At 45.0% G+C, this 27,712-nt stretch overlaps 1 protein-coding gene across 5 annotated transcripts in view; it reads left to right on the forward strand.

Annotated features, from left to right (window-relative positions):
- Window positions 1–27,712, forward strand: part of FBH1 (F-box DNA helicase 1) — a 45,669-nt gene that overhangs the window by 10,266 nt on the left and 7,691 nt on the right. For 4 of the 5 annotated variants that reach the window (XM_012443403.2, XM_012443402.2, XM_064369031.1 and 1 more), the window contains exons 2-19: window positions 1,868–2,023; window positions 4,908–5,509; window positions 8,033–8,163; window positions 8,271–8,406; window positions 10,030–10,220; window positions 11,723–11,815; window positions 12,167–12,258; window positions 13,383–13,551; window positions 14,195–14,417; window positions 15,155–15,242; window positions 15,325–15,411; window positions 16,067–16,203; window positions 19,313–19,412; window positions 19,503–19,624; window positions 21,680–21,755; window positions 22,368–22,565; window positions 23,370–23,495; window positions 25,389–25,495. In XM_012443403.2, coding sequence (XP_012298826.1) covers window positions 1,868–2,023; window positions 4,908–5,509; window positions 8,033–8,163; window positions 8,271–8,406; window positions 10,030–10,220; window positions 11,723–11,815; window positions 12,167–12,258; window positions 13,383–13,551; window positions 14,195–14,417; window positions 15,155–15,242; window positions 15,325–15,411; window positions 16,067–16,203; window positions 19,313–19,412; window positions 19,503–19,624; window positions 21,680–21,755; window positions 22,368–22,565; window positions 23,370–23,495; window positions 25,389–25,495 — 2,834 coding nt within the window. Of the gene's footprint in view, window positions 1–1,867; window positions 2,024–2,226; window positions 2,324–4,907; window positions 5,510–8,032; window positions 8,164–8,270; window positions 8,407–10,029; window positions 10,221–11,722; window positions 11,816–12,166; window positions 12,259–13,382; window positions 13,552–14,194; window positions 14,418–15,154; window positions 15,243–15,324; window positions 15,412–16,066; window positions 16,204–19,312; window positions 19,413–19,502; window positions 19,625–21,679; window positions 21,756–22,367; window positions 22,566–23,369; window positions 23,496–25,388; window positions 25,496–27,712 lie in introns of those variants that run through there. The other variant, XM_064369033.1, reaches the window with a different exon arrangement.

Here is a 27,712-nt window from a genome sequence, read left to right on the forward strand (position 1 = left end):
ATTTTTGTGTGTAGAATTGATTTTGGAAAAGTCTGTTTTTTTGGTTTTTTGAGACAGTTGCCCAGGCTAGAGTATAGTGGCACAACCTCAGCTCACTGCAACCTCTGCCTCCCAGGTTCGAAGAGATTCTCTGCCTCAGCCTCCTGAGTAGCTAGGATTACAGGCATGCACCACCACGCCTGGCTAAATTTTTTTGTATTTTTAGTAGAGACGGTGTTTCGCCATGTTGACCAGGCTGGTCTTGATCCACCCACACTGGTTTTCCAAAGTGCACAAATTGCAGGCATGAGCCACCATGACCAGCCTACTGGAGTATTTTTAGGACCTGTGAAAATATACTCATATAACCTGATTCTATTCTCTTTTGACCATCTCCTGTACAGGCTGACTTTTTGTGTGTGTGTGATGGAGTTTTACTCTGTCATCCAGGCTGGAGTGCAGTGGCTTGGTCTCAGGTCACTAACCTCTGCCTCCTGGGTTCAAGTGATCTCCTGCCTCAGCTTCCCGAGTAGCTGGGATTACAGATGTGTACCACCACACCTGGCTAATTTTTGTATTTTTAGTAGACAGGGTTTTACTATGTTTGCCAGGCTAGTTTTGAACTCCTGACCTCAGGTGATCTACCTGCCTCAGCCTCCCGAAGTGCTGAGATAACGGCATGAGACACCGTGCTAAGCCTAATTCTTAAGAAGTGTATATGTTATATTTCAGAGTTTAATGACATAAGGAGGTAGCTAGATCTTACATGCAGTAACAGATACAGAAGCATGGAGAATCTTGTTACACATGGACAAGACTTACCAGAAAGAAGATGAGTAATACAAAACCAAGTATTTCAGTACCGTTGAAACAAAATTCTAGGCGCAACTGCTGCTGTAGTGTGTTGCTAAGGGAAGATGTGAAGTTTTCTCCTCTAACGGTCCTGAAAAGGAATTGGATTCTCTTCCATTTGGGGACTGGGGGAGTCTGTCCTGTCCTTTCAAGTCAGTTCTCAGTACTGAGGTGTTCTGGGGGCTGAGAGATGTGTGCCCTTTGGTTCCCTCAAGAAATTTGCAGCCTGTTTTATTATCATGATGTTTTGCTTCTGGCTATGTGCTTTTCATGTTATGTGCTTTGTACTACAATTAAAAGAAAAATTTTAACCATTTAACAAAAAAGAATGTTATAAAAGTTTTTTTATTATTTAAAAACTATAGCCAATTCCCAAATATTTTTGGTTATTATAAAAACATAAGTGACCTGTATAAAGTTAAGGAAAAGATGCCAAACCTCAGTATATCCAATAATGACAGCTTTTTTTGCTCTGTTGCTCAGACTGGAGTGCAGTGGTGTGATCTCAGCTCACTGAAACCTCCACCTCTAGGGTTCAAGTGATTCTCTTGCCTCAGCCTCCTAAGTAGCTGGGATTGCAGGCATGCGCCACCATGCCCAGCTAATTTTTTGTATTTTTAGTAGAGATGGAGTTTTGCCACGTTGGCCAGGCTGATCTCCAAATCCTGGCCTCAAGTGATCCACCCACCTCCGCCTCCTAACGTTCTGGGATTATAGGCATGAGCCAGCGCTCCCAGCCACAGCTTTTTCTTAAATGAGCATTTCATGATCAAGGCTTCTAGAAAGTATAAGTAGAAAAAAAAAGTCATCTTAAGATCCAAAATGTTACTTAGGATTCTTCAATTCTAAGCGAGAGAAATACTAAGAAACTGTGAAAGGACAAAGTTGGTGGGCAAGGGGAGAGGAGAAGGGTTGGCTGGGGGGTTGACAGAATCGTGTCACTGTGCAGAAGCTTGAGTATAATTTGCTGGCTAGCTTGTAGAATCAGTGATAACTAATGAATATCCCCTTTCTTCTACCTGCTGGTACGAAACAGTGAGACGGTTTAAGCGGAAGCATCTTACCGCCATCGACTGCCAGCATTTGGCTCGGAGTCACTTGGCTGTGACCCAGCCCTTCGGTCAAAGATGGACAAACAGAGATCCGAACCATGGTCTCTATCCTAAACCCAGAACAAAAAGTGGGAGTAGGGGTATGTCTCCTTCAAAACTCTTGCATTTCAAAACCTGTAGTGTGTGAGGTCTTTGAATATCTCCTAGTTTAAAAGTATTTGTAAATGTTGCTGCTGTGACTTGTAGTCTTGATGCAATAGCTTGATACTTTTTTCATTATTTGTGAGTTTTGCATGAAAACAAAATTTTTTTTTGAGACTGAATTTCACTCTTGTTGCCCAGGCTGGAATGCGATGGCATGATCTTGGCTTACTGCAACCTCTGCCTCCCGGGTTCAAGTGATTCTCCTGCCTCAGCCTCCTGAGTAGCTGGGATTACAGGTGCACACCACCACACCCAGCTAATTATGTATTTTTAGTAGAGATGGGATTTATCCATGTTGGTCTTGAAGTCCTGACCTCAGATGATCCACCTGCCTTTGCTTTCCGAAGTGCTAGGATTACAGGCATGAGCCACCACACCTGGCTGAGTTTTCCATGAAAATTCTATCCTATTATCAGTTCATAAAAGCTGGGGAAAAGTGTGATGGAATGGATCCTATTAGCTTGTGTAATTATAAAGTGATAGAAAACATGGGCCAGTGTCACTCTTATTCCAATCCAGAAACCCTCTGATTAGTTGACCTTTTGTTTGTCTTCTCTGTCCAGTATGTGCCACTAGATCCATGTGTCATTATTTTTCCTCCAAAATGTTCCCTCATCCTAAGTACCTGGACTACTACAGTAACCCTTCTTCTTGACTTCAGATTTTCTTTCTTCTAAATCAACTGGACTGTATTCTATGTACCAAATGAATTCCCACTTTAGTTAATAAATCTAGGTTGCCTTATTTCCCTTTCATGTAATTAATTTCAGAATCCAACTCAAGTATTGTCTAGTTGGCTTTTTTTTTTTTTTTTTTTTTTTTTGAAAAAGGGTCTTGCTCTGTTATTCAGGCTGGAGTGCACTGGCACCATCTCAGCTCACTGCAGCCTCTGCTTCCTACCTCAGCCTCCCAAGTAACTGGGACTACAGGCATGTGTCACCACGCCCAGCTAATTTTTGTATTTTTTTTGTAGAGACAGGGTTTCACTATGTTGCCCAGGCTGGTCTCAAATTTCTGGGCTCAAGAGATCCGCCCACCTCTGCCTCTCAAACTACTGGGATTACAAGTGTCAGCCACCTCTCCCAGCCCAGTTGTCTTTAAATATTATGTGTTTTCTGCTTTGGGAACTACTATAACCAATTGTATGAGGCAGTTTGAAACTTAGTTATATGCTGTCTGATACTGAGTTTGTTCCATATGTAGAAGGCAGTTTCTTCTCTGCTCTGAGTTCTTTACTGACAAGGACTTGTATGGTGGCCCTGACCAGGTGGTAAGGTCTCAGTGACTGTGGATGTGGCTGGATTCAGCAGTCAGAAGATACCAGGATTTGGCTGAGAGCAGTAGCTCACACCTTATTTATAATCCCAGCACTTTAGGAGGCTGAGGTGGGAGGATTGCTTGAGCCCAGGAGTGCCAGACCAGCCTGGGCAACATAGTGAGGCCTCGTCTCTATTTAAAATAATAATAATAATATTTTTCAAAAAAGAAAATACCAGGATTTAACCCTGGTCATATGGATTTAACTCATAGTAATAGTGACTTCAGAACTCTGGGTTTCTATAAAGTTGCTTAAGAAATAGTTATAATTTTTTTTCACTAATATAGAAAAATATCTGTTTTAGTTTCATAAATTTTTTTAAAGGCTAAACTGAATTTCAGTCCATTCTCTTATTTTCCAAAGTGACAATCTTGGCTACAGCCATTTAGAAAGGAATTGTGTATTACTGATAAGGCATTTACATCTTTGGCATTTAAAAATAATTTTCAGGAGTTTGCAAATGCTGTGGGATGTGTGAAATCACCATGTAGGCTTCCCTATGTGCCTGAAAAGTCTGTGAGGTCAGGGAACATAACCATTTTTCACTCTACACTTGTCTCAGAATCATCGGTGCTTAGTAAATGCTCATTGAACAAACATGTAGAAGAGATTAGGTACCACTATAATACTATAAAGATAATTCTGAGTCCCACCTTTTTATTTTCAAATAAATTAGTGTCACCTTCACAGGAAGAAATACAAATAAAAGCCAGGCACGGTGGCTTACACCTGTAATCCCAGCATTTTGGGAGGCCAAGGTGAGTGGATCACTTGAGGTCAGGAGTTCAAGACCAGCCTGCCCAACATGGCAAAACCCTATGTCTAAAATACGAAAATCAGCCGGGCGTGGTGGCGCACCTATAGCCCCAGCTACTTGGGAGGCTGAGACAGGAGAATAGCTTGAACCTGGGGGGCAGAGGTTGCAGGGAGCTAAGATTACACCACTGCGCTCCAGCCTGGGTGATAGAGTGAGACTCCATCTCAAATAAATAAATAAGCAAATAAGAAATAAATAAAAATAAAAGAGTTTTAGCACTGTCAAATGAGAAGAGTGAGATTTTCAGAATCCTGATAACCCCAAGTATGTGAATTTCTGCTTAAGCACATGGAGGCTTCCCACTGTAGAGTGAGCGGGAGCTGTGCACTTTGTGAGTGGCGGTGTGGATGTGAGCAGTAGCCTCCTTTTTGTCTGTCCATTCAGGTATTCCCTGTGTACCTTGTTTCTCTGTACTTGTATTTACTGCAGGGCGTATTGTGGCCATCACACCATGGTGGAGACCGGTCTCTGTCTCTTTGTGAATGTGTGTCTTGTTATATGATAGAGCCAAATGTAAATATCATTTGGATTAGTTATTTATATAACCAGCTGGCCCATAAATATATTCTTGTCTTTTCCCTCTGGTAACATAGATAATTGAAAATTAGTTCATCTTATTTGGGTCAATAGCAAGTCAACAGTCATCGTTCATTTCTCGTCCATCCTGTTTGGGTTCTGTCTACAGGTCAAGGATGTCAAAGATGCATCCCTGAGTCCTTCCTAGCAGGCAAGCAGCCGTGCACCAATGACATGGCCAGAAGCAATTCTGTTGGCCAGGACAGCTGTCAGGACTCTGAGGGTGACATGATCTTTCCTGCAGAGAACAGCTGTGCACTGCCTCAGGAAGGCAGTGGAGAAGCACGGCTGGGCACTTCAGGGTCTGCCCCACCCTCCAGGAAGCGGGCTCGGTCCTTTGAGGAAGAGAGTAACCAGGCTACCGGGACCAGCCGGTGGGATGGAGTTTCCAAGAAAGCCCCGAGGCATCATTTGTCTGTGCCGTGCACAAGGCCTAGGGAGGCCAGGCGAGAAGCAGAGGACAATACATCTCAGCTCTCTGCAGAGTCTGGAGAAACTGACCAAGATGCTGGGGACCTGGGTCCTGATCCCATTCCTGACTCATACTATGGGCTTCTTGGGACCTTGCCCTGCCAGGAAGCGCTGAGCCACATTTGCAGCCTGCCTAGTGAGGTCCTGAGGCACGTGTTTGCCTTCCTCCCAGTGGAAGACCTCTACTGGAACCTGAGCTTGGTGTGCCACCTGTGGAGGGAGATTATCAGTGACCCACTGGTGAGTGAGTGCTCGGAGTCGGGAGATGGTTCCTCTAAAAGCACGTGAATTTGCTTAATGCACACTTCTAATCAGAGGATCTTTTCAGAAATGGTTTCCATTTGCCTTCAGAAGATATTCAAACTCCTTAGAGACATTTAAGGCCTTCTGTGTCTGCCCCACTCTATGATTCCACTCAACACATCTTCCCTGTGTTCTGTCTACAGCTCATCTGCTGTGTCCTGACCACAGACTGCACATTCCTTTCCCTCCCTGGGTTGCTCTAATCCTCCCACCCTCCCCATTTGGAGGGTTTTTTTCTTTTTTCTTTTTGGAGACGGAGTTTCCCACTGTCACCCAGGCTGGAGTGCAGTGGCACGATCTTGGCTCACTGCAACCTCTGCCTCCCGTTTTCAAGCAATTATACTGCCTCAGCCTCCCCAGTAGCTGGGATTACAGGCATGCATCACCAAACCCGGCTGATTTTTGTAGTTTTAGTAGAGATGGGCTTTTACCATGTTGGCTAGGCTGGTCTGAAACTCCTAACTTCAAGTGATCTGCCTGCCTTCGGTTTCCCAAAGTGCTGGGATTACAGGTGTGAGCCACCATGTATGGCCCCACCCCTTTTTAAAAAAAATGAAAGCATTTATAGCTATAAACCGCTCTCTTACAACAGCACAACAGCATTCATTGCATCTCATAAGTTTAGTGTGGCATGTTTTCATTTTCATTGGTCACAAGATATTTTCTAATTTTCTTTGCGATTTCTTCTTTTGACCCATTGGTTGTTTTAAGAATGTGTTGTTGGGTTTTTTTTGTTTGTTTTTTTTTTGAGACAGAGTCTCGTCGTATAACCAGGCTGGAGTGCAGTGGAGCGATCCTAGCTCACTGCAACTTCCGTTTTCTAGTTTCAAGCAATTCTCCTGCCTCAGCCTCCCAAGTAGCTGGGACTTCAGGCATGTACCACCACGCCTGGCTAATTTTTTTTCATATTTTTAGTAGAGGCGGGATTTCACCATGTTGGCCAGGATGGTCTTGATCTCTTGACCTCGTGATCTGCCCGCCTTGGCCTCCCAAAGTGCTGGGATTACAGGCTTGAGCCACCATGCCTGGCCTAAGAATGCGTTTTTTTGTTTGTTTGTTTTTTTGTTTTTTGGTTTTTTTTGTTTTTTGTTTTTTTGAGACCGTGTTGCTCTGTCACCCAGGCTAGAGTGCAGTAGCTTGATCTTGGCTCACTGCAACCTCCACCTCCCAAGTTCAAGTGATTCTTGTGCCTCAGCCTCCCGAGTAGCTGGGATTATAGTTGCACTCTACCATGCCTGGCTAATTTTTGTATTTTTGCTAGAGACGGGGTTTCACCTTATAGTCCAGGATGGTCTCAAACTCCTGACCTCAAGTGATCTGTCTCAGCCTCCCAAAGTACAGGGATTACAGGTGTAAGCCACTACACCTGGCCAAGAGTATGTTGTTTAATTTCCGTATATTTGTGGATTTTTCAGTTTTCCTTCTGCTATTGATTTCTGATTTTATTCCACTGTGATTTTAAAAGATAATTTGTATAATAACCTCAGCGTTTCTTAAGTTTGTTGAAACTCGTTTTGTGGCCTAATGGGTGATCTATCCTGGAGAATGTTTCATATGCCCTTGAGAGGAATGTATATTTTGCTGTTTGTTGGGTGGAGTATTCTGTATATGTTGGTTAAGTCCACTTAGTCCGTAGTGTTGTTCAGGTCCTCTGTTTCCTTGTTTATCTTCTGTCCGGTTGTTCCATCCATCATTGAAATGGCGGTGTTGAAACCTCCTACTATTATTGTGTTGTTGTGTGTTTCTACCTTTAGTTCTGTCAGGGGTTGTTTCCTATATTTAGGAGCTCTAACGTTTGGTTCATATATATTTATAATTATATCTTCTTGGCGAGTTGATGCTTTTATCATTATGTCCTTTGTCTCTTATAGCAATATTTAACAGAGAAAACTGAGTTGAAATCTGCTTTGTCTGATATTAGTATAGCCAGTGCTAATGTTTCAGATAGGGAAACTGAAGCTATAGCTTTTCCTAGATACTAAAAGGGGTTAGTGTTAGAACCAAGACCAAGACCCAGTTCTCTTAGTTTCTGACCAAAATTTGTATAACATTTCTGCCTGATTTGCCTGACTTTTGAATTGTGAGCTGTGATTGCTTTTTACTGGTAGAAGGTTATCTATGTGTTTGTGGCTTAATCTGCTTTTTTTTTTTTTTTTTTTTTTGAGACAGAGTCTCACACTGCCACTTAGGCAGAGTGCAGTGGCTTGATCTCGGCTCACTGCAACCTCTGCCTCTTGGGTGAAAGTGATTCTCCTGCCTCAGCCTCCTGAGTAGCTGGGACTACAGGTATATGCCACTATGCCTGGCTAATTTTTGTATTTTTTTTTTTAGTACAGACAGTTTTGCCATGTTGGCCAGGCTGGTCTCGAACTCCTTACCTCAAGTGATTTGCCCGCCTCATTAATCTGCTTTCTAATGGGCTCTATCTTGTGTTATTTTGTTTGTTTTTTAACTACATAGTTCATTCCTTGGAAGAAGCTATACCATCGATACCTGATGAATGAAGATCAAGCTGTTAGCAAAGTGGATGGCATCCTGTCTAACTGTGGCATAGAAAAGGAGTCAGACTTGTGTGTGCTGAACCTCATACGGTGAGCCTCGTCTCTGCTCTAGGGAAGGTATCTTTAAATTCTTCCCTGTACATCAGTGCTTATGGTCACCCTGCTCATGGCCTCGCCTGTGATGAATGTCTTAACAGATATGCAGCCACCACTAAGTGCTCCCCGAGCGTGGATCCCGAGAGGGTTCTGTGGAGTCTGAGGGACCACCCCCTTCTCCCCGAGGCCAAGGCATGCATGCGGCAACACCTCCCCGACCTCTACGCCGCTGCCGGGGTACGTGTGGAGGCTGTGGGAGAAGGCAGCATCTTATTTCACTGGAAGAAAGTGTACTGGTGATTCAGTTCAATTGAGGATGACTTTATATTTGTTTTTAATGTCTTTATTTAATCTCTGAATGCTTTGAAACATACATGTTATCATTGTTCCAATTATAAAGGCCATAAACTATAGATTCTTAGATTTAGAGGAAATTAAAAAAAAAAGTTTGGTCTGATTTCCCATTTGGTTGAGGAATCCTCTCTGAAATATTTCTGAAAAGTGGTCATCTGGCCTCTGAACACTTTTAATAATAGGATTTCTTTACAAGACAGCCCACCCCATTATTGATAACTTGGCTTATTTGGAAGGGACAGAAAAATTCAGGGTCTTGCTATAGTCACACAGCGAGGTAATGAGAAGCTGGAAACAACCCTCGGTCTCCTTGACTCTTAGTCCTGGTGCTCCTCATCCAGTTCAGGGGTTCCCCGATTTCGTCTTCGAAGCTATGTGCAGCCTCTGCCTGTGTTTTGCTGGCCACAGAAGCCTGGGAACCCAGGCCACTCTCTTTCTGTTGAACAAGATGATTGCCAATGGTGGCGGAGCAGGTCTTCTTTTACGGGATGGTTGTAGTGAGAGGGGATGGGACGTTCCTTTCTTGGAATGTGTTCTTTAACACAGAGATGCGTAGTAACTTAAGAATGGTACAGGCCGGGTGTGGTGGCTCATGCTATTATCCCAGCACTTTGGGAGGCCAAGGTGGGCAGATCACCTGAGGTCAGGAGTTCGAGACCAGCCTGGCCAACATGGTGAAATGCTGTCTCTCCCAAAAGGACAAAAATTAGCCAAGCATGATGGCATGTGCCTGTAGTCCTGGCTACTCTGGAGGCTGAGACAGGAACATTGCTTGAACCTGTCACGCAGAGGTTGCAGTGAGCTGAGATTGCGCTACTGCACTCCAACCTTTGTATCAGAGTGAGAGTTTGTCTCAAAAAAAAAAATGAAATAAAATTAAGATCTCTGTCCACTGTTGACTGTTTCTGTGTAAGTGAACATTTACGGAGACTGCTAATTGGAGCATGCTGTCTTCACAAAATAAACTTTCTGTAATTTCGTATTTATTTAACTTAGCATGAATAGTTATTACTAATAATGACTAGCAAGTTAGTACCGCAATGCTGGAGAATTGCCAGACTTTATTTCCCCCACAGCCTGTGTGCGGCCTTCTGTGTCTGCATCTCTCGTGCCTCTTGGGTGGGCGCCCCCTGCTAGCTGTTTTGCTCTGGCCCTGCCAAGCACTTGTGGGCCAGAGACCCCTGGTGGCCTGGAGAGTAGGGTGGGAAGATGACAGGGAGCTCATATTTTTAGACTGTCCCTCTATCCAGCGTTCTATGTTAGGTACTCATCCTGTTACTTAATTAAAAATCTCCAGTTTGAAAGTGATGAGAAGAAGGGTCCAGGGCGAAGGGAAGGGCTCCCCTGTTTCCCAAATACCACTTTCTAGAGTTTGGATTCAGTCCAGACAGTCTAGCTAGCAGGTAGACCCCTGGCTTGGGTTTCCTGGCTCCTTCCTGCTGTGATTTGTATTAACCATGGCCTGTGTTTGGGCTGTCCCTCCCTCCCTGTGCACCTGACTCCCAGGGTGTCAACGTCTGGGCTCTGGTGGCGGCCGTGGTGCTCCTCTCCAGCAGCGTGAATGACATCCAGCGGCTCCTCTTCTGCCTCCGGAGACCCAGCTCCACGGTGACCATGCCAGATGTCACCGAGACCCTGTACTGTATAGCCGTGCTTCTCTACGCCATGAGGGAGAAGGGGATTAACATCAGCAATAGGTAATGCCCTGGGAGGAAGGGAGGGGATGCTGGGATAACGGGAGAGTCCCAGACACGGCAGCAGATCCAGCCCTGCCACTTAGCAGTGTTAGCACCCGGCAGGCCGTGGAACCCACCCTGCTCCACCTGTGTCGTCCCCTGCAGGAGGCAGGGGTTGGGAGTTTGATGTGGAAAGGCAGGTAAGAGTGCCTTATGAACATGCAGTGCTGGGCGGCTGCGCGATACCACCAAGGCCGATTTTACCATCACGGATCCTGCAGCCTTACGGGGAGCCCCTTGCCAAGAGAAGCCCTCCCTATTCACCCGTGGCCTCCCTCTCCTAGGAAAACGTTAGGCTCTGCTTCCTACATTTTCCATTTGTGGGATGGAAAAGACTCATCCACCTCATCCTCCATGTGGAAGAGGGAGTCGTGTGTGAGCTGCTGATTCACAGGGGCCCTGATGGTGGCCCTCAGAAGGGTGGGGAGTGCTTGGTGGGTCGCGTGCATTTGACAAACACCAAACACCCAACACCCATGCGTGTCTGATCGTTGTCCACGAGCCGGCCCACTGTGACAAAGTTAGAGGAGATTCTTGATTTAGTTAGGGCTTCAACACAGGAATTTCAAGGGACACAATTCAGTCCATGGCAGTATATATGTTGATTTTTGTTGTGTTTCTATATTTCTTCCTGTTTTTTCCTGGGAGATAACAGAATCACATCGGAAATGTTGGATTATTAAAGGTATTTGTTGCATTCAAGGGTCAAGGCTTGGAGATGGGCTTTTCTCGCTCTGGGGATGGGGAGCAGTGCTCTTGACTGTGGGGGAGGCCAGGGGGTGAGCTTGGATTCACCCACCTCCTGGCCTCCCCCACAGTTGAGGGGAGACTTGGAGAGGCTTTGGAATGGCATGTGCCGGCTGAGTCTGACAATGTCCTGTGCCTCTGCTGATGGAACTTTGTCATCTTTGGTCCCTCTTGGTGACTTAGAGGCTGCTGTTTGATAATCAGATCTTGTTATCCATAGTGGAGTCCCTTTTCTTGGGACCTTAAAAGACAGAATGTGTTTATGCTTATAAAGCAATGTCACGTCATAAGAAGCCACCAAGGCTCAGAAAGAGGCTGGTATTTTTATCCGCAGGTGTCGTAAGTATCATTCAAACAAGAGTCTCATTGCTAGGAGCTGTGTTTCCCTTTGCTATCCACTGGTCCTTAGCTTTTCTGGTCATTTATCTCTTAAAGTCAGAGCTCGTGCTCTCATTCTTTGAAGAGCCTGTCCTGGTCTCTTCCTCCTCTTGGTGATATACATAGAAACTATACCTTTCCCTGGACTGTGCTATCTGAGAAGAATTTTGCCAGCCATCGATATATATAAATCCTTTTCTTTCTTTTTTTGTCCATAAAATGATGGTAGGTATTTTCTTTTTAGAAATGGGGAGGAGTTTAAATCCATCTGAGGAAAAATAAGATACAGATTGTGACTTGAATTTGAAACTTTCTAAATCTACTTTTTTTTCTGTTAGGATTCACTACAACATTTTCTATTGCCTATATCTTCAGGAGAATTCCTGCCCTCAGGCTACAAAAGTTAAAGAGGAGCCATCTGTCTGGCCAGGGTATGTGCGTATGTCAGTCAGTGTGGGTTTTGTCTTCTGTTCTTGACTCTTCTTCCCCATACTTAGGGAGGGAAATGTTTTGTTTCACTTTAGCAATGTCATTGAGGCATAATGTGCATTGTGTAAAATTCACCCGTCGTAAGAGTGTAATTCAGTGATTTTGAGGAAATTGCCTGAGCTGTGCGTCAGCATCATAATCTAGCTTTAGAACATTTTTATTCCGTTAAGGGAAAGCTCTTGTTTTGGTCAATTTTTGTTTATCCAGTTTGTCTGTTTGGTTTCTGGACAGTGTATCCCCTGGACTTTTCATGTCTTTCTGTTTTTCTCATTTCTCTTCTGTAATGATTACAGCAAGAAAACTATCCAGCTTACACATGAGCAACAGCTGATTCTGAATCATAAGATGGAACCTCTCCAGGTGGTAAAAATTATGGCCTTTGCAGGTAAAGGAGCTCACATCAGGTTCACGATGTGGTGTTTTTTGCCTTTTCTCCCTATATCCGCTTCCCACTACCCACCAGGGCATCTTTGCTCTGATCTGTCATCCAACTAATAATTTGATAACAGATCAAATAGTCAATCTCAAAAGCAATTGGCCAAGGAATACTTGCTTCCCCAGACCACTCCAGTGAACATCCACAGTAGCATTCCTGTTCAGATGGGTAGTTCACAGCAGTTGTTTGTGGGGTAGATGCCACTGGGATTGAGCCCAGCATTGTGATGTGTGCTCAGGCACTGATTGCTTCTGGAGAGGGAGGTCCTGTTAATCCCCAGCCCAGGTTTCAGTAGCTCTCCAGTTTTGTAGGGTGATGTCTAGAGGGCCTGCCTTAGATTCAATTTTAACCTATGTTCATAAATATCTTCAATTATCCTGCCTCAGTCAGCCATGCCGATCTACTTACAGCCTCCTAAAGTACTTAGTTATTCCTTTCGTCACAGCCTTTGCTCGTGCTATTTGCTATTTTGTTCTACCTGTAATCCCTTCCTGCTCCTTTTGTGGCTGAATACCCTGCTAACAACAACAACAATATATTAAATGTCTGTAGTGTGCATGGCATGGTGCTGATCCTAAGAGCATTCCATAAGGTTGCTTAGTTATTCTTATTTTATAGATGAAGAAATTGAAGCACAGAGAGCCTTGCCACAGGTTGAATAAGTGTATACATGGTGGAGGTGGAATTCAAAGCTGGACCTGTCTCTTTCCGGAGACATGCCTTCTCCCCTCCCTAACCCTCACTTCCTGCCCTGGGGGGTCATTTTTGCCCTCAGAAACCCTACCTCTAAGTGATACCCTACCTCTAAGTAATACCCACTTATTTCTGAGAAGCATACTGAATGTCCTTTGCCTCTTGGCTGGAGCCTACCTAAGCTGAGATTGCAGCCCACCTTCATCCAGCTTTAAATCTGCCGCTTTTTTTGTGGCACAACTTTTATCAGCACTGAAAAGCTTGTCACTGTCCTGCTCTCAAGACAGAGGTGTGATAAGCCTGGACAAGGCCTGATTGGGGATCCCTGGGCATGTCTTGTCTGGTCAGAGGGTCACCTCCTTTCCTCCTGGCTTCCCCAGGCACTGGGAAGACCTCAACCCTGGTCAAGTATGCAGAGAAGTGGTCTCAGAGCAGGTTTCTCTATGTGACGTTCAACAAGAGCATCGCAAAGCAGGCTGAACGCGTCTTCCCCAGCAACGTCATCTGCAAAACCTTCCATTCCATGGCCTACGGGCACATAGGGCGGAAGTGAGTACTGTCACTAGTGGCGCTGTTAGTGCGGTCTTACTGTATTTCCCATGACGGTCACATGTGAGCTGACAGCACAGTGACCCTGAGAAAGCGTAGTGCGGTTATCTCCACCTACCGGCAGGACATGTAAATACAGATCTAGCCATTTGTACTTTTCTCCTGTAGCAACGTATTGTTTGCATAGAAAGCTGTCTGGCTGAGGGGGTGTTCTCATGGAACTGAGGCACAGAAAGTCAAAATGACTTGTTTAAAGTTCAGAGTCTCACAAATCCTGATCAGTTTTAGGCTTTCCTTGGAAGGGAGTGAGGAAGACTAGGCCGAGGTACACTTGCCCCAGCTGTCCTGGATGTAGAGCTTTCCGAGTGTCCCTCCGGGACCTCCTGGAGCCCAGCTTCATGACGGAATAAATAGCAGTGTCTGCCGTGAGCTTGTCTCTCTCCTGGGTTGGTACCCGTGAGTCCTCAAAGCCGTTTCCAGTCAGACATGGACCATGCAGAACTTTCTTGCTTTAAAACGTTTGATCTCACCTGTGCATGGCACTTGAAGCTACCTCCTTGTGACATTAGAGAGAGTGGAGGGGACATTAAATACCACAGAACCAGGAGAGCCACATGCTGTTCATTTGGGATGGGTATTACAGGTACCAGTCGAAGAAGAAGTTGAATCTGTTCAAGTTAACACCCTTCATGGTCAACTCCGTCCTTGCCGAAGGGAAAGGTGGATTCATAAGAGCCAAGCTCGTGTGTAAGACTCTAGAAAACTTCTTTGCCTCGGCTGATGAAGAGCTGACCATTGATCACGTGCCTATCTGGTGTAAGAACAGCCAAGGACAGAGAGTCATGGTTGAGCAGAGTGAAAAACTGGTGAGTGTCTAAGAGTCTAAAGTGTCAGGGATCTGTGGTCGGGGGAAACAGGGAGTGTGGTCCAGTATTATTTCTTCTTTCATTTCTTCACAACTGTTCGTAGGAGGTTGAAGGTGGGAGGGTGAGGCCGTAGGCCCATGGTGATGCTATGAATTGTTGGGTATTTTCTCCTGTGGAGGACACCTGTGACCATCACACTTAAACCTCAGAATAGTCCTCCCACTTAACAGAGAAGGCAGACATGGAACGACCCACCTCAGTTTATAAGAGCTTGTTACTCGGGCTCCTGGACCTCAAATCTGATCTTATCTGAAGACTGGGAATCTCTCTTCTGATTTTCTTGGTTATTGATTCTATGGAATAGATTTTGCTAGTGGGAAAGTCTGTTTCTTATTTTTATCAAGTCTTTTCAATCATTTGCCATTGTTTTTATGAATTAAGAATCAGTCATAAATCTAGAAAAACAATTTGGCCTTGTCTGGTTCACCTAACTGTTGTGACCTCTGCCCTATCATGGGCGTGGCATCATGGCTCAGCTGCTTCCTGTCTCAGTGCTGGAGACCCTGTTGGCATGAAGAGGCTGTCGAGGAGCCCCAGGAGGTTAGGGAGGTACCTGCAGACCCTTTTCTGTGATGACGCCCTGGCTACATTGCTGTATAAGAATTGAAAGTGTGACTGCAGGGTGCTGCCTTTGCCGGGGTCTTAAACTCTGGGTTACAATATGCCTTACTTCCTAGAATGGTGTCCTTGAAGCAAGCCGCCTCTGGGATAACATGCGAAAGCTGGGGGAGTGCACAGAAGAGGCGTACCAGATGACTCATGATGGTAGGCGGCTGCCGGCTATCGGGGACTGGCAAGTGGAACCACTTTTCTTGCTTTACAGTTCCTGCCTCTGTCCTATTTTTAGGCTACTTGAAACTCTGGCAGCTGAGCAAGCCTTTGCTGGCCTCTTTTGACGCCATCTTTGTGGATGAGGCCCAGGACTGCACACCAGGTGATATACTGTTCAGGACATCAGTAGTCTCAAATACGTAGAAACAGCGCCATGATTATGTAAGATGACACCTGCGTGACCTAAGTTGATTATTCTTAATTGTGATAAAGAAGAGGGTCTTCTTATTCGCCTTAGGATTTCAAGCTGCCCCTTCCCCTCACCCAAGCAGATTTCTCTGTCACCATAGGTTTTGCTTAGGTTGTTCTTAACATGTTGACCAAGTGTAGATCAGCAGATAGGGACATAGACTCATGCTCAGTGGGAAGAGATCGTCCACTGAAGGGGAAAAGCTTGTGTTGTATATTTCGCAAGTGGCTAAGAGAGAACAGTGTTATGAGTCTGATTTTGTAGGTCAATTTTGAGTGCTATAATATTAGAGAAGACAATTTGCCTCATTTTAGATTTGCCTGTGTTGTTTCTTTATATTCCAACCATTCATCCAGGGCGAAACATAATCTGCATTCCTAGGACCAGAAACTTTCTTTGTCCATATAAAATGGCTGATTTGATGGAGTGTGCCTGTCCTGCAGGAAAAGGCGACTCTGAGGTCCAGTGTGCCCTGACGTAGCTTCGTGGAAGTGTTTTTGTCCTTTTCTTTTTGCGGCCTGGGGTGGAGACCTCAAAAGTTTCTCACTTTTCCTCTCGTTGGTTACAGCTATCATGAACATAGTTCTGTCTCAGCCATGTGGGAAAATCTTTGTAGGGGACCCGCACCAGCAGATCTATACCTTCCGGGGTGCGGTCAACGCCCTGTTCACAGTGCCCCACACCCACGTCTTCTATCTCACGCAGGTAAGCGCGCTCTCTGCCTCGGAGGCCCTGGGCCCAAGTAGGCAGGCATTGCATCTCCCTCCCGGTGTCTTATGTGCTAGGCCCTGTGCAAGGTGGTATGCCAGGCTCACCAGATCTAGCAAATCCTTCTAAGCAGTGGTTCTCAAAGTGTGGTTCTCAGGGGTCCACCAAGTCAGACTGTTTTCATAAGAGGTGTTTGCATAGCTATCATCTGAGGAAGAGCTGTTGTGGCTGAACTGTGAACCGATGGCTCCTGTGCCTTGTACATTGTAATGAGAACAGTTGTTAGACCAGTGCTGGTCATTCAGATTTGCGTATTTGGCACTTTTTCAAAGACAAGTGAAACAGGCTGCGACTTCAGGGAAAATAACTGACAGTGTTTGTTGTCAAAGATAACATCTTTGTTTTCAAGTGAAATTAAAATTTTGGCAAACTCCCATAATGAATGTGATAACTCACAGTGTCCTTGATTATGCGAAAAGGTTATTATACGCTCCTTCCTTTCCAATCACATGTCTGTGTGAGGCTGAATTTTCTTCCTGGGTGGCAGCCAGGATACTATATCACAGCAGACCACACAGATGTGAACACAGGAAGCCGGCTGTCTTCTGTGATGCCAGGCATTGAAGAGATTTGCAAAAATGTAACACGGTGCCATTCTTTTTGCTGAATTTCTTTTTGTTCTGGGAAATATAGTTATATTTCAAAAAATATGTTCCATATGTTGTCATATAAGAGGTTTTTAGTTGGGCACGGTGGCTTCTGCCTGTAATCCCAGCACTTTGGGAGGCTGAGGTGAGCAGATCACTTGAAGTCAGGAGTTCAAGACCAGCCTGGCCAACATGGCAGAACACTGTCTTTACTAAAAATACAAAAATTAGCCAGGCATGGTGGCTCACACCTGTGGTCTCAGCTACTCAGGAGGCTGAGGCAGGAAAATCACTTGAACCTGGGAGGTGGAGATTGTGGTGAGCCGAGATCCCGCCACTGCACTCCAGCCTGGGTAACAGAGTGAGACTGTGTCTTAAAAAAAAAAAAAAAAAAAAAAATTTTAATAGTTTTTAAAAAATGAATTAAAATTTCTAATATGGTAAAGAGATAGATGGATAGAGCTCATGTAAATAAAAGCTCTTTGGAGGCTTTTTAAGTGTGATTTTTAAGTGTGACGCATCCTGAGACCAGAAGTTCTAGAACCACTGCTTTTAAGAAACTCATTTCTAATTAGAAGAGATGTGTGACTTGGATGAAAGTATAAACTGCTGTGTTTTGCAACGTTACTGAAAGTCCTGTAGGTGCCTCTGACTCCTCCGTTGAGTTCCTGCCTGCTGTGGTGGTTAGGGTGGCATCAGTGCAGAGCTGTTTTCTTAACAGACAATATTTTTTGAACAGTTTCAGATTTACAGAAAAATCGAGAAGAGAGTTCCCATATATCCTATACTCAGTTTCCCGTTACTAACATCTTATCATCTTATATTAATGTGGAACACTTGTCACGATAATGAACCAACATTAATGCACTATTATAGACTGAAGTCCATGGTTCATTTGCATTTCCTTAGTTCTGAAATAATGTCTTTTACTACTTCAGGATCCCATCCGGGATCCCACATTACATGTAGCCGTGTGTCATTTGGCTCTCTTGGCTGTGACAGTTTCTCAGACTTTCCCTATTTCTGATGACCTTGACAGGTTTGAGAAGTACCAGTGAGACATTGGTAGGCTGCCCCTGTGCTGGAATTTGTCTAATGTTTTTTCTCATGGTTAGGCTAGAGATCTAGGTTCTGGGAGGAAGACCACAGAGGTTAAGAGCCATTTTCATCCATGCTGTCACCATGGCTCATGACTTGATGTTGACCTTGATCAGCTTGATGGCTAATGGAGTGTTTGTCAGGTTTCTCCACTGTAGAGTTCCTCTTTTTCTCCATCCTTTCCATACTGGATGGTTTGGAAGGAAGTCCCTATATGCCTTCCATCCTCAAGGAGTAAATGTTGCAGAATCTTCACAAATTATTTGGAATTCTTCTGCAAAGGAGATTTGTTTCTTCTCTCCCATCTGTTTAAATATTCCATCATTTATCTACCTTAATATGAACTCATGGATATTTATTTTATAATTTCGCTGATGGTTCACTCACAGTAGTTTTATAGCAACAAAGTGGGTTTGTTGAAAGTCTGGTTTTCATTTGACTGTTACTGGTATTCACCAAAGTACCTAAACTTGTGTGTGTGTGGAACCAGGCCATATACACTCCGAGTGTGGGGAAGAGTGAAATCTTACCAGCCTGAGGGGTGAAGAAAGTAAGGTCTTGGGCTGAGTTTTGAAGGTTAGGAAGTGATTTTGATGATGAAAAAGACTTATAGGCAGATAGAAAAAGCATGAACGGAGGCAGGACAGCACAGGGAATGCGTAGGTGATTGTGCTACTGCTGTGGCTCGTTGGTGCAGGGCAATTTTTTTTTTTTTTTTTTTTCTTTTTTGAGATAGTCTCACTCTGTCACCCAGGCTGGAGTGCAGTGGCGCGATCTCGGCTCACTGCAACCTCCACCACCCAGGTTCAAGCAATTCTCCTGCCTCAGCCTCCCGAGTAGCTGGGATTACAGGCGCGTGCCACTGCACCCAGCTAATTTATTTGTAATTTTTAGTAGAGATGGGGTTTCACCGTCTTGGCCAGGCTGGTCTTGAAATCCTGACCTCGTGATCCACCTGCATCGACCTCCCAAAGTGCTGGGATTACAGGCCTGAGCCACCGCGCCCAACCTAGGGCAGTGGTTTTAAAGTTAGTGTTGAGTGGGATCTCAAAGGCAGGGGGAGAAGCCCTTCTTACCCTGTCTTAATCTTTTGTATGATTTAAACTTCACTAGATTTGATTTGGAGAAAAGGGTAGATTTGCTTAAAAGAAAAGTTTACTATTGGTATTAAGAATAATGGCAAATGAAGACTGTCGGGTTGTGAAGGGCTTTGAAAGTGAGCCTGTGAAGTTCTGCCTCTGGGCCGGGGTATTGGGAGTAACTCATTGGTCTGGCCCAGCCAGGCTGTGGTGGCAGCAGTGGAAATACACAGACACACCGCAGGGCAGACTACTGACTCCCTCTGTCTTGTTGTTTTCCAGAGTTTTCGGTTTGGTGTGGAAATAGCTTATGTGGGAGCTACTATCTTGGATGTTTGCAAGAGAGTCAGGAAAAAGACTTTGGTTGGAGGAAACCATCAGAGTAAGGCCTTTAGTTACTCTTCTCTTTTGTGTTACAGAAGTTTCCCTCTTTATTTCGATTTTCCGTAGAGTTTGTGCTCTCTCCCTAAAGGTGGCATTAGAGGTGATGTAAAGGGGCAAGTGGCCTTGTTGTCCCGCACCAACGCCAACGTGTTCGATGAGGCCGTACGGGTGACGGAAGGGGAAGTCCCTTCGAGGATACATTTGATTGGGGTAAGAGTACATTTCTGTTGACCACTTCATGCACAGAAAGGCTGCAGATGAACATACCCGATGAAAATGTTCACCTTCATTGAGATTATCATGCAAGAGAGCATTTGGGGTTTTGACTCTTTTCACTGGGCTACACCATGACTGGTCTCTAACCCTGGCCATTCTGATTATGCCAGTGAAACATTCCTGGAAAGGCAGACCCTAGAAGGGCTGGGGACCTTGGCTTCCACTCTTCAAACAATGAATGCCCTTCTTCCTTTGACAATGCCAGTGAGGCCATGAGCTACTGGAAGCTTTTCTGGTTGTGTGTTGTCATTAGTGTGAGAGCAGCTGAGCTGACAACATGTGGAGTACACACCTCGGCTCTAGTTCTGACTGGTCACTAACCGTGTGTGACTTGGGGCAAGTCACAACTTCTGTGTGCCTCATTCTCTCCATCTCTGAGATAAAATAATGCCTTGCCTTACCTGTTTCACAGGGAGTTAGGAGGATTTAGTGGCATGTTTACAGCATTTTCAACCCTGAAGCAAAGTTATATGACCAAAAAATATTCACTCATTCATTTATGGAAAAAGATTTTCAAGAGCCTACTATGCATTAGGCACTCAATAAATATGGTAGTGAATCATAATCAAAAGGTGTTTTAAGTTTGTTATTTATAAAGACTATATGACGATGGTATAGAAATTTTGGAACCTAAAAGAGAACATATAATCCCAGTATTTTGTATAATAATTCTCATTTTTGCTGTTTTTGTCTTTGTCCTTATAGATGTGTATTTTTGCATAATTGCAATTATAGGGTCCATAAAAATGGATGCTGTTTTTCACTCAACACATAGGCATACTTTCTTTCATTGCTACTGTGATGACCTTATAATATTTGGTGTAGTAGATGTAACATAATTTAGCCATAGTCACTGTTGTAAGAGAGTAGTGTTTTTGGAATATCATCCACAATGGCATGATATAAAGTAAGTGGCTCTCTTCACCTCTCTTAAATCCACTTGTTACCTGTACCATGTGTCATTACATGTGATCACACATCGCGTTGTGGGTTATAATGTGAACTGTGTTATTTTGCCCGCTGTTTTATGTGAGTGTTTTACGTGTCCCTCCCTAAAAGATGACAAGCCCTTGGAGTGTGGGTCCTGGTTGTGTCTGTCTTCTGTGCAGGGCCTGGTGCTGTGTGAGTGCTGGAGCCCGGCCAGTGCTCAGCAGATGCTCTTGGTATATCTGGGCTAAACAGGGCACAGTCGGGCTGTTTCCTCCAGGGGCTGACCTGTTAAAATGTAGAATAATCTGGACCTAGAGACATTCTGTAGTTGTTTTTTTTTTTTTGAGACAGAGTCTCACTCTGTCACCCAGGCTGGAGTGCAATGGCGCAGTCTTGGCTCACTGCAACCTCCGCCTCCCAGTTCAAGAGATTCTCATGCCTCAGCCTTCCAACTAGCTGGGACTATAGGCATCTGCCACCACACCTGGCTAATTTTTGTATTTTTGGTAGAGACAGGGTATAACCATGTTGGCTAGGCTGGTCTCGAACTCCTGGCCTCAAGTGATCCACCTGCCTCAGCCTCCCAAAGTGCTGGGATTACAGGTGTGAGCCACTGCCGTAGCCTGAAGTTCTTTTCTCACAAGAAACAGTGGTAAGTATGCATGCCCAGCACTTTGTATTCAGGTGCCATTTGGATTCTTTGCAATCATCTCATGTTCCTGGAAGGTACTTAAATTGGCCTTTTATTGATGAGAAAGCAGTGTGCAGCTATAGGTCTTGCCCGTTTTGAAAGCATAGGAAGAGTTTGAGGTAGCACCCGTAGCTGAGAGTGTGGTTGCTGTGAGTGCCAAGGCCCCATGGCAGCCTTGTGCTTACTGCTTAATGAAGTTTCCTGCTTGCCACCTGTGCTTTGGGTGGAACTCAAGATTCATTTCCAAGAAATCATCTCATTTCAAAATCCCATCCCTGCATTTGCTTTATTTTGTTTTGTTAAAGCAACAACAAACAAAACAAAACAAAAAACAAAAAACAAAAAATCCCACCAAAAAACTTTTTCAGGGGATTAAATCATTTGGATTGGACAGAATCATTGATATTTGGATCCTTCTTCAGCCAGAGGAAGAACGGAGGAAACGTGAGTACCCGCCTGGCCTTGGTGTGTTGGAAGGAAGCACCCAAGTGACAGGGACGAGAAAGAAGCAGCCCTGGTCTGAGTCAGGGCCTCGTTTCCCTCCAGAGAAGGGCGAGCTAGTGTTGCTCTTTTCCCATGACGAGTGAGGTACCTCAGGCTTCCTGTTTTCATAGGTACTGACAGATTTTTCCAGATGCTTCTCGCAGGAGCCTCAGTCTCTTTTCCGACACTGGTCCTGTAGACTGTCTTCCCCTGCATCTTTCTGTCTGCCTGGGCAACTTTATACGTTCACTTCCACGTGGGCCCCAAGTGATAACGCTGAGCATTTCTATAGCGCTTTTCTTTTCCTGTTGGCTGCGCTATTGCAAATCCCTGTGAAGTAGGTGAGGATCTTGAGCCTAGGGTTTTGCTCCTCAGTCGGAGACGGAGAGGCTACCACACTGCACTGACTTGCCCAGGGACACACAGCGAGTTAGTGATGCAGTCAGGCCTGGAACCTGTGTCTCCCCACTTTCAGACCATCGCTCTCATGTGGTGGGTTAGGAACTTGCAGTACCTGCCAACATCTGTGAGTGTAGCTTGTGTCACATTAACTTGTGCGTGTATTCTCCTTAGAAAACCTCATCATTAAAGACAGATTTATCAGAAGATGGGTGCACAAAGAAGGCTTTAGTGGCTTCAAGAGGTATGTGACCGCTGCCGAGGACAAGGAGCTTGAAGCCAAGATCGCAGTAGTTGAAAAGTATAACATCAGGATTCCAGAGCTGGTGCAAAGGATAGAAAAATGCCATATAGAAGATTTGGACTTTGCAGGTAAGGGAAGCAGTTGGTTTTTACCTTTCCCCAGGAGGAGGAACAGATGGTCTTCTACTGTTTCTTTTTGTTGTTGTTGTTCTTGCTCTATTGCCCAGGCCGGAGTGCAGTGGCATGATTTTGGCTCACTACAATCTCTTCTCCTGGGTTCAAGCAGTTCTCCTCCCTCAGCCTCCCAAGTAGCTGGGACTACAGGCGCACGCCACCATACCCAGCTAGTTTTTGTATTTTTAGTAGAGATTGAGTAGAGATTGAGTCTCGCCATGTTGGCCAGGCTGGTCTTGAACTCCCGACCTCAGGTAATCTGCCCACGTTGGCCTCCCAAAGTGCTGGGATTACAGGTGTGAGCCACTGTACTTGGCCTCTTCTGCTGTTTTTACCCTGTGTGAAATATCTATGAGCAAGAATGGCTTTATTGGTTAAGGGAGCAGGGCCCTGGTTCTTCTTCAGGGGCTAGTCCCAGCTCTGCCACGTGTGATGTCGGGCAAGCCGTGCAGCCCTCTTGAGGGTTCTGTCCCTTCATGTGTTAGATACAGAGGGTGAGTAGAGCTGCTCTGGCCTTTGGGATGTGGTTCTAAGAGGTACTAACTCTCCTGCAACTAATTTTCGACTTTCCCCTTATCTTTTTCTTCTTTCTGTTCCCGACAGTTGTTTCCTTTTTCCCTCTTTTCCCGCAAAACTGCACATAGGCAAGAAACACAGAGTTCAGAGTCAAGTGGGAAGCGTGTAAAGCATATACGTTTTTGTCATCTCGCTTCGTTCCCTTTGAAGCCCCATCTAACACGTGCTGTGTTTTTATCCTAGAGTACATTCTGGGCACTGTGCACAAAGCCAAAGGCCTGGAGTTTGACACTGTGCATGTTTTGGATGATTTTGTGAAAGTGCCTTGTGCCCGGCATAACCTGGCCCAGCTTCCCCACTTCAGAGTTGGTAAGGACACGGGCCGGGAGGTACCGAGTGCTGTTGGAGTGAGTAGTAACTAGAATGCTTCCTTTTCACCGCCGGGGGGTTTGTTAGATGGTGTGGCCTGCCGGTAGGTTACTTCTGGAAAAAAAACCCCACAAAACACCTCCTAGTCCTAAACTTTGGATTCTTATACTGTGTTTTTTTTTTTAAAAAACAAAACTTCCCCAAGGTGCACCCCTCTGGGGGCTGCGTGTGGAATGGTGATGGTTACGGTGGCCCTGTAAACCGCAGCCCTCTGAGCCCTGCACTGCTCTCAGCTCCGGTTTTCACCATCAGATTTTGAGTCTCCAGCCTCATGAAAGCTTTAAAACATAGTTGACCTGCTTACCATGGCATTTTTTTCCTTTAATTAATTCCTTTTCTTTCTTTCTTTCTTTTTTTTTTTTTGAAATGGAGTCTTACTCTGTCTCTCAGGCTGGAGTGCAGTGGTGCGATCTCAGCTCACTGCAGACTCTACCTCCTGGGTTCAAGTGATTCTTCCTACCTTGTCCTCCCAGGTAACTGGGACTACAGGCATGTGTCACCATGCCTGGCTAATTTGTGTATTTTTAGGAGCGACGGGGTTTCACCACGTTGGCCAGGATGGTCTCAATCTCCTGACTTGGTGATCCACCCACCTCGGCCTCCCAAAGTGCTGGGATTACAGATATGAGCCACTGCACCCAGGCATTCCTCTTCTTTTTATTAAAGAGATAAGAAAATCACAAAAGGAGAAATAGTAAGCATTCTTTATCATTTATTTTTTTTTTTTTTTTTGGTACAGATGGGGGTCTCACTATGTTGCACAGGCTGGTCTCAAACTCCTGACCTCAGCTCATCCACCCGCCTTGGCCTCCCAAAGTGTTGGGATTACAGGCATGAGCCACCATGCCTGGCCTTGTCTGCTTTGTAATAAATTTGTACTCAAGGCTGGTTGTTGAACTCAGCATCAATGTTATTGCTTTGGTTTTAAATCTTAGAGTAAAAGGGTTTGAAATTTCCTTACAAGCAAAACTGTCTGCTAACTGTGGATTGGAAATTTGGGGCTTAGCACATGTTGGCCTGCTGAAAATGGAAACCACAGCGTTCCTGACGCTGGCAAACACAGAAGATGAATTGGAGTGGAGAGAGGGAGGGAAGCAGAGATGTTTACTCTAGTACCACCTTTTCCCCCTTCGGGTTTACATGTTTACAGACTTAATTTTTGGGGTGACATGTAATTTACATGCTACACAACCCACCCATCCAAAGTGTGCAATTCAGCAGCTTTTTGCATGTCCTTGGGTCTGCTGCTCTTTGTCGAGTTCCTGCCACCGTGTGGTGAATTGAGATGAGAGATGAGAGGTGCGGGTGGGCAGCACAGACATACAGCACACAGCACACCTGTGTGTCTTCCTTGTCCTGTGACAGTGTCAGGCGTTTTCCGACAGGACTCTGGCAATCCAGAGACAGTGTAAGGAAATAGAGACGAACAGACTGGGTCCAGCTTCCAGGCTCTTGATTAGCCATGGCCTTGTTTGTAGGAGTGACCTAACCCCTCTAAGCCTTGCTTTCCCTGTCTGTCTCACGGGCTTGTTGTGAGAACAGGCATAATGACTGTAAACAGACATCTGGCACATCGTGGGTGTCGAATAACCAATTAACACATTCCCAGGATTTACGTAGCAGGACTAAATAAAACCCAGTATTTTGTGCCACTAGTCTGCTGGGGTTTGGTTTGTTTTTGGAACTGGCATTTGTAGGAAAATTTTGTATTTACAGCCAACAAATCTTGAGTGGTTTTCTGGGGGGAATGGGTGGGGGATAGTAAACATTTAGATGAGACATAAGGTTTTGTAAGACAGGCTTTTTAGTTGATTTTTTTTCCCCTTTCTTTAGAGTCATTTTCTGAGGATGAGTGGAATTTGCTGTATGTTGCAGTAACTCGTGCCAAGAAGCGTCTCATCATGACCAAATCATTGGAAAACATTTTGACTTTGGCTGGGGTAAGACGAACCGGCAGCATGAGCTAACTTGATGCCATTTGAATGTTACTTAGTCTGCATGAGGGGCCGACCTGGAGCCTTCAGAGGCCTTTGGATCGGGATTCTGGGTTGGAAGAGAAGCGCTGCTTGAGTGTGCAAAGGCCAAGGACCAGTATAAGAAGTGTTCTAACCAAGGAAACAAAAATGGGGTTCTTTTCTAAGTCATTTCCTAATTTAGTTTAAAAAGATCTGTTCAAGATACCAGCAGACTGGGCGCGATGGCTCATACCTGTAATCCCAGCACTTTGGGAGGCTGAGGTGGGCAGATCACTTGAGGTCAGGGGTTTGAGACCAGCCTGACCAACATGGTGAAACCCCATCTCTACTAAAAACACAAAAATTAGGCAGGTGTGCTGGCACACACCTGTGATTCCAGCGACTTGGGATGCTGAGGCAGGAGAATCACTTTAACCTGGGAGGCAGAGGTTGCAGTGAGCTGAGATGGTGTCACTGCACTCCAGCCTGGGCGACAGAGTGAGACTCTTTCTCCAAAAAAAACCCGGCATTGTTCATGTGTTTCTTAATTTCTTCCTTACTCAATTAGTTCTTTTTTTTTTTTTTTGTCTGAGTCAGGATCTTGCTCTGTTACCCAGATTGGAGTTCAGTGGCACAATCATAGCTCACTGCAACCTCGAACTCCTGGGCTAAAGTGATTATCCTACCTCAGCTTCCTGAGTAACTGGGACTATAGGCGCATGCCACTGCACCTGACTAGTTTTTAAATTTTTTCTAGAGACAGGGTCTTGCTATGTTTCCCAGTTGGTCTCGAGCTCCTGGGCTAAAGTGATCCTCCTGCCTTGGCCTCCCAAAATGCTGGAGTTACAGATGTGAGCCACCTCACCTGGCCCCTATACTCAGTACTCTTAGGAAAAAAAATGGCCGGAACGTTTTCTGCACCCCGACTGCCTCCCTCTCACTCTTTAGTCCCTTTTGAAATGGCATCTGCTGCTGCTACCAATAGACTTTCCAGAAGAACAAACACATCCTTGCCGGGAGAGTAAGTGTTCAGGTGCCTGGCCTTTGTCACGGAGATGTGGAAAAGTAAGCTGGTCCCACTCAGTCTTTACCCTTCTCACAAACCCCCTTCTCACACTCTACTTATTTTTATCTCTTTTTCTGCCTAAACAGCTGTAGTATAAACCATTCAGTCTTTTCAACTCTGTCAGAAACTGGAACAGAAATTTGAGCTAATAGTTACCACTTAGTCCATCTTTCCCTGAGCCCAAGTATTTAAGCCTGAAACCTGAAACTGAAGTGTGAAAGTTAATATAAATACTCTTTCTTGCTTAGCTATCTCCAAAACAAAGATTGTGTGTGGCAGGAGGGTTTATTCGCAGTGCCATATTGCCTTCCTCTCACAGGGTGAGGCGTGCCAAACTGCCCCATGTGCTCTGGGTTGAACCACAGGATGTGGGCAGGGTGGGCAGTCACCACTTTTTAGTAAATGATCTTCAGCTCTTGGAGGTGTTAAGCGGTAGTAGAACCCAGATACTCATAAGGAGTATTTATTTAAGGCCAAACCCATGCCAAGTACTTTTCTGGGCACTGAGGCATAACAGTGGGCAGGGGAAATTCCTGCCCTCATAGAGCCCATCCAGGTGAGGAGATGGATAAGAAACTGAACAAATAGGATTTCTCTTCACATTTTTAAGGAAGATATCAAAGCTTGAAAGGGAGAAGCTTTGCAAATAAATACTCTATATGACTCATCACGGGGCAAAAGCTTCTTGCATAGAACTGATTAGCTTGCATGTTTATCACACGTTTTCAGGTCTCCTTTGTCATTTTTCTTTCAGTTCTCTCTTAGGTAGGTTGACTTGGCCATAAGAATGTAGAATTTGAAATCTGATGCATTTTTCCCAAAGCAGCTTTTCAACTGGGCTTCACAGCTTAAGCATCAGAACTTAGAACTGAAGCCTTTTTTCTTTGGTTACATATTTAGTGGCATATGGATCATCTGTAGACTTTTTCTGTGAAGGGCCAGGTATTAGAGATTTCAGGCTCTGCAGGTTGCATGATCTCAGTGGTGGCTACCCAGCCCCGCTGCTCTAGTGCAAGAGCCCCAGTACATTAGCGAACACGTGTGGCTGTTTTCCAGTAACAGTTATTCAGAGAAACAGGCGTTTTCTGCATGTGGCCCAGGTGTAGTTTGCTGACCTTTGGTTTAAAGAAAAATGT

The sequence above is a fragment of the Aotus nancymaae genome, unplaced genomic scaffold, assembly GCF_030222135.1.
Source record: "Aotus nancymaae isolate 86718 unplaced genomic scaffold, 86718_ANA_hifiasm-v0.15.2.pri h1tg000083l, whole genome shotgun sequence".
NCBI classification, from domain to species: domain Eukaryota; kingdom Metazoa; phylum Chordata; class Mammalia; order Primates; family Aotidae; genus Aotus; species Aotus nancymaae.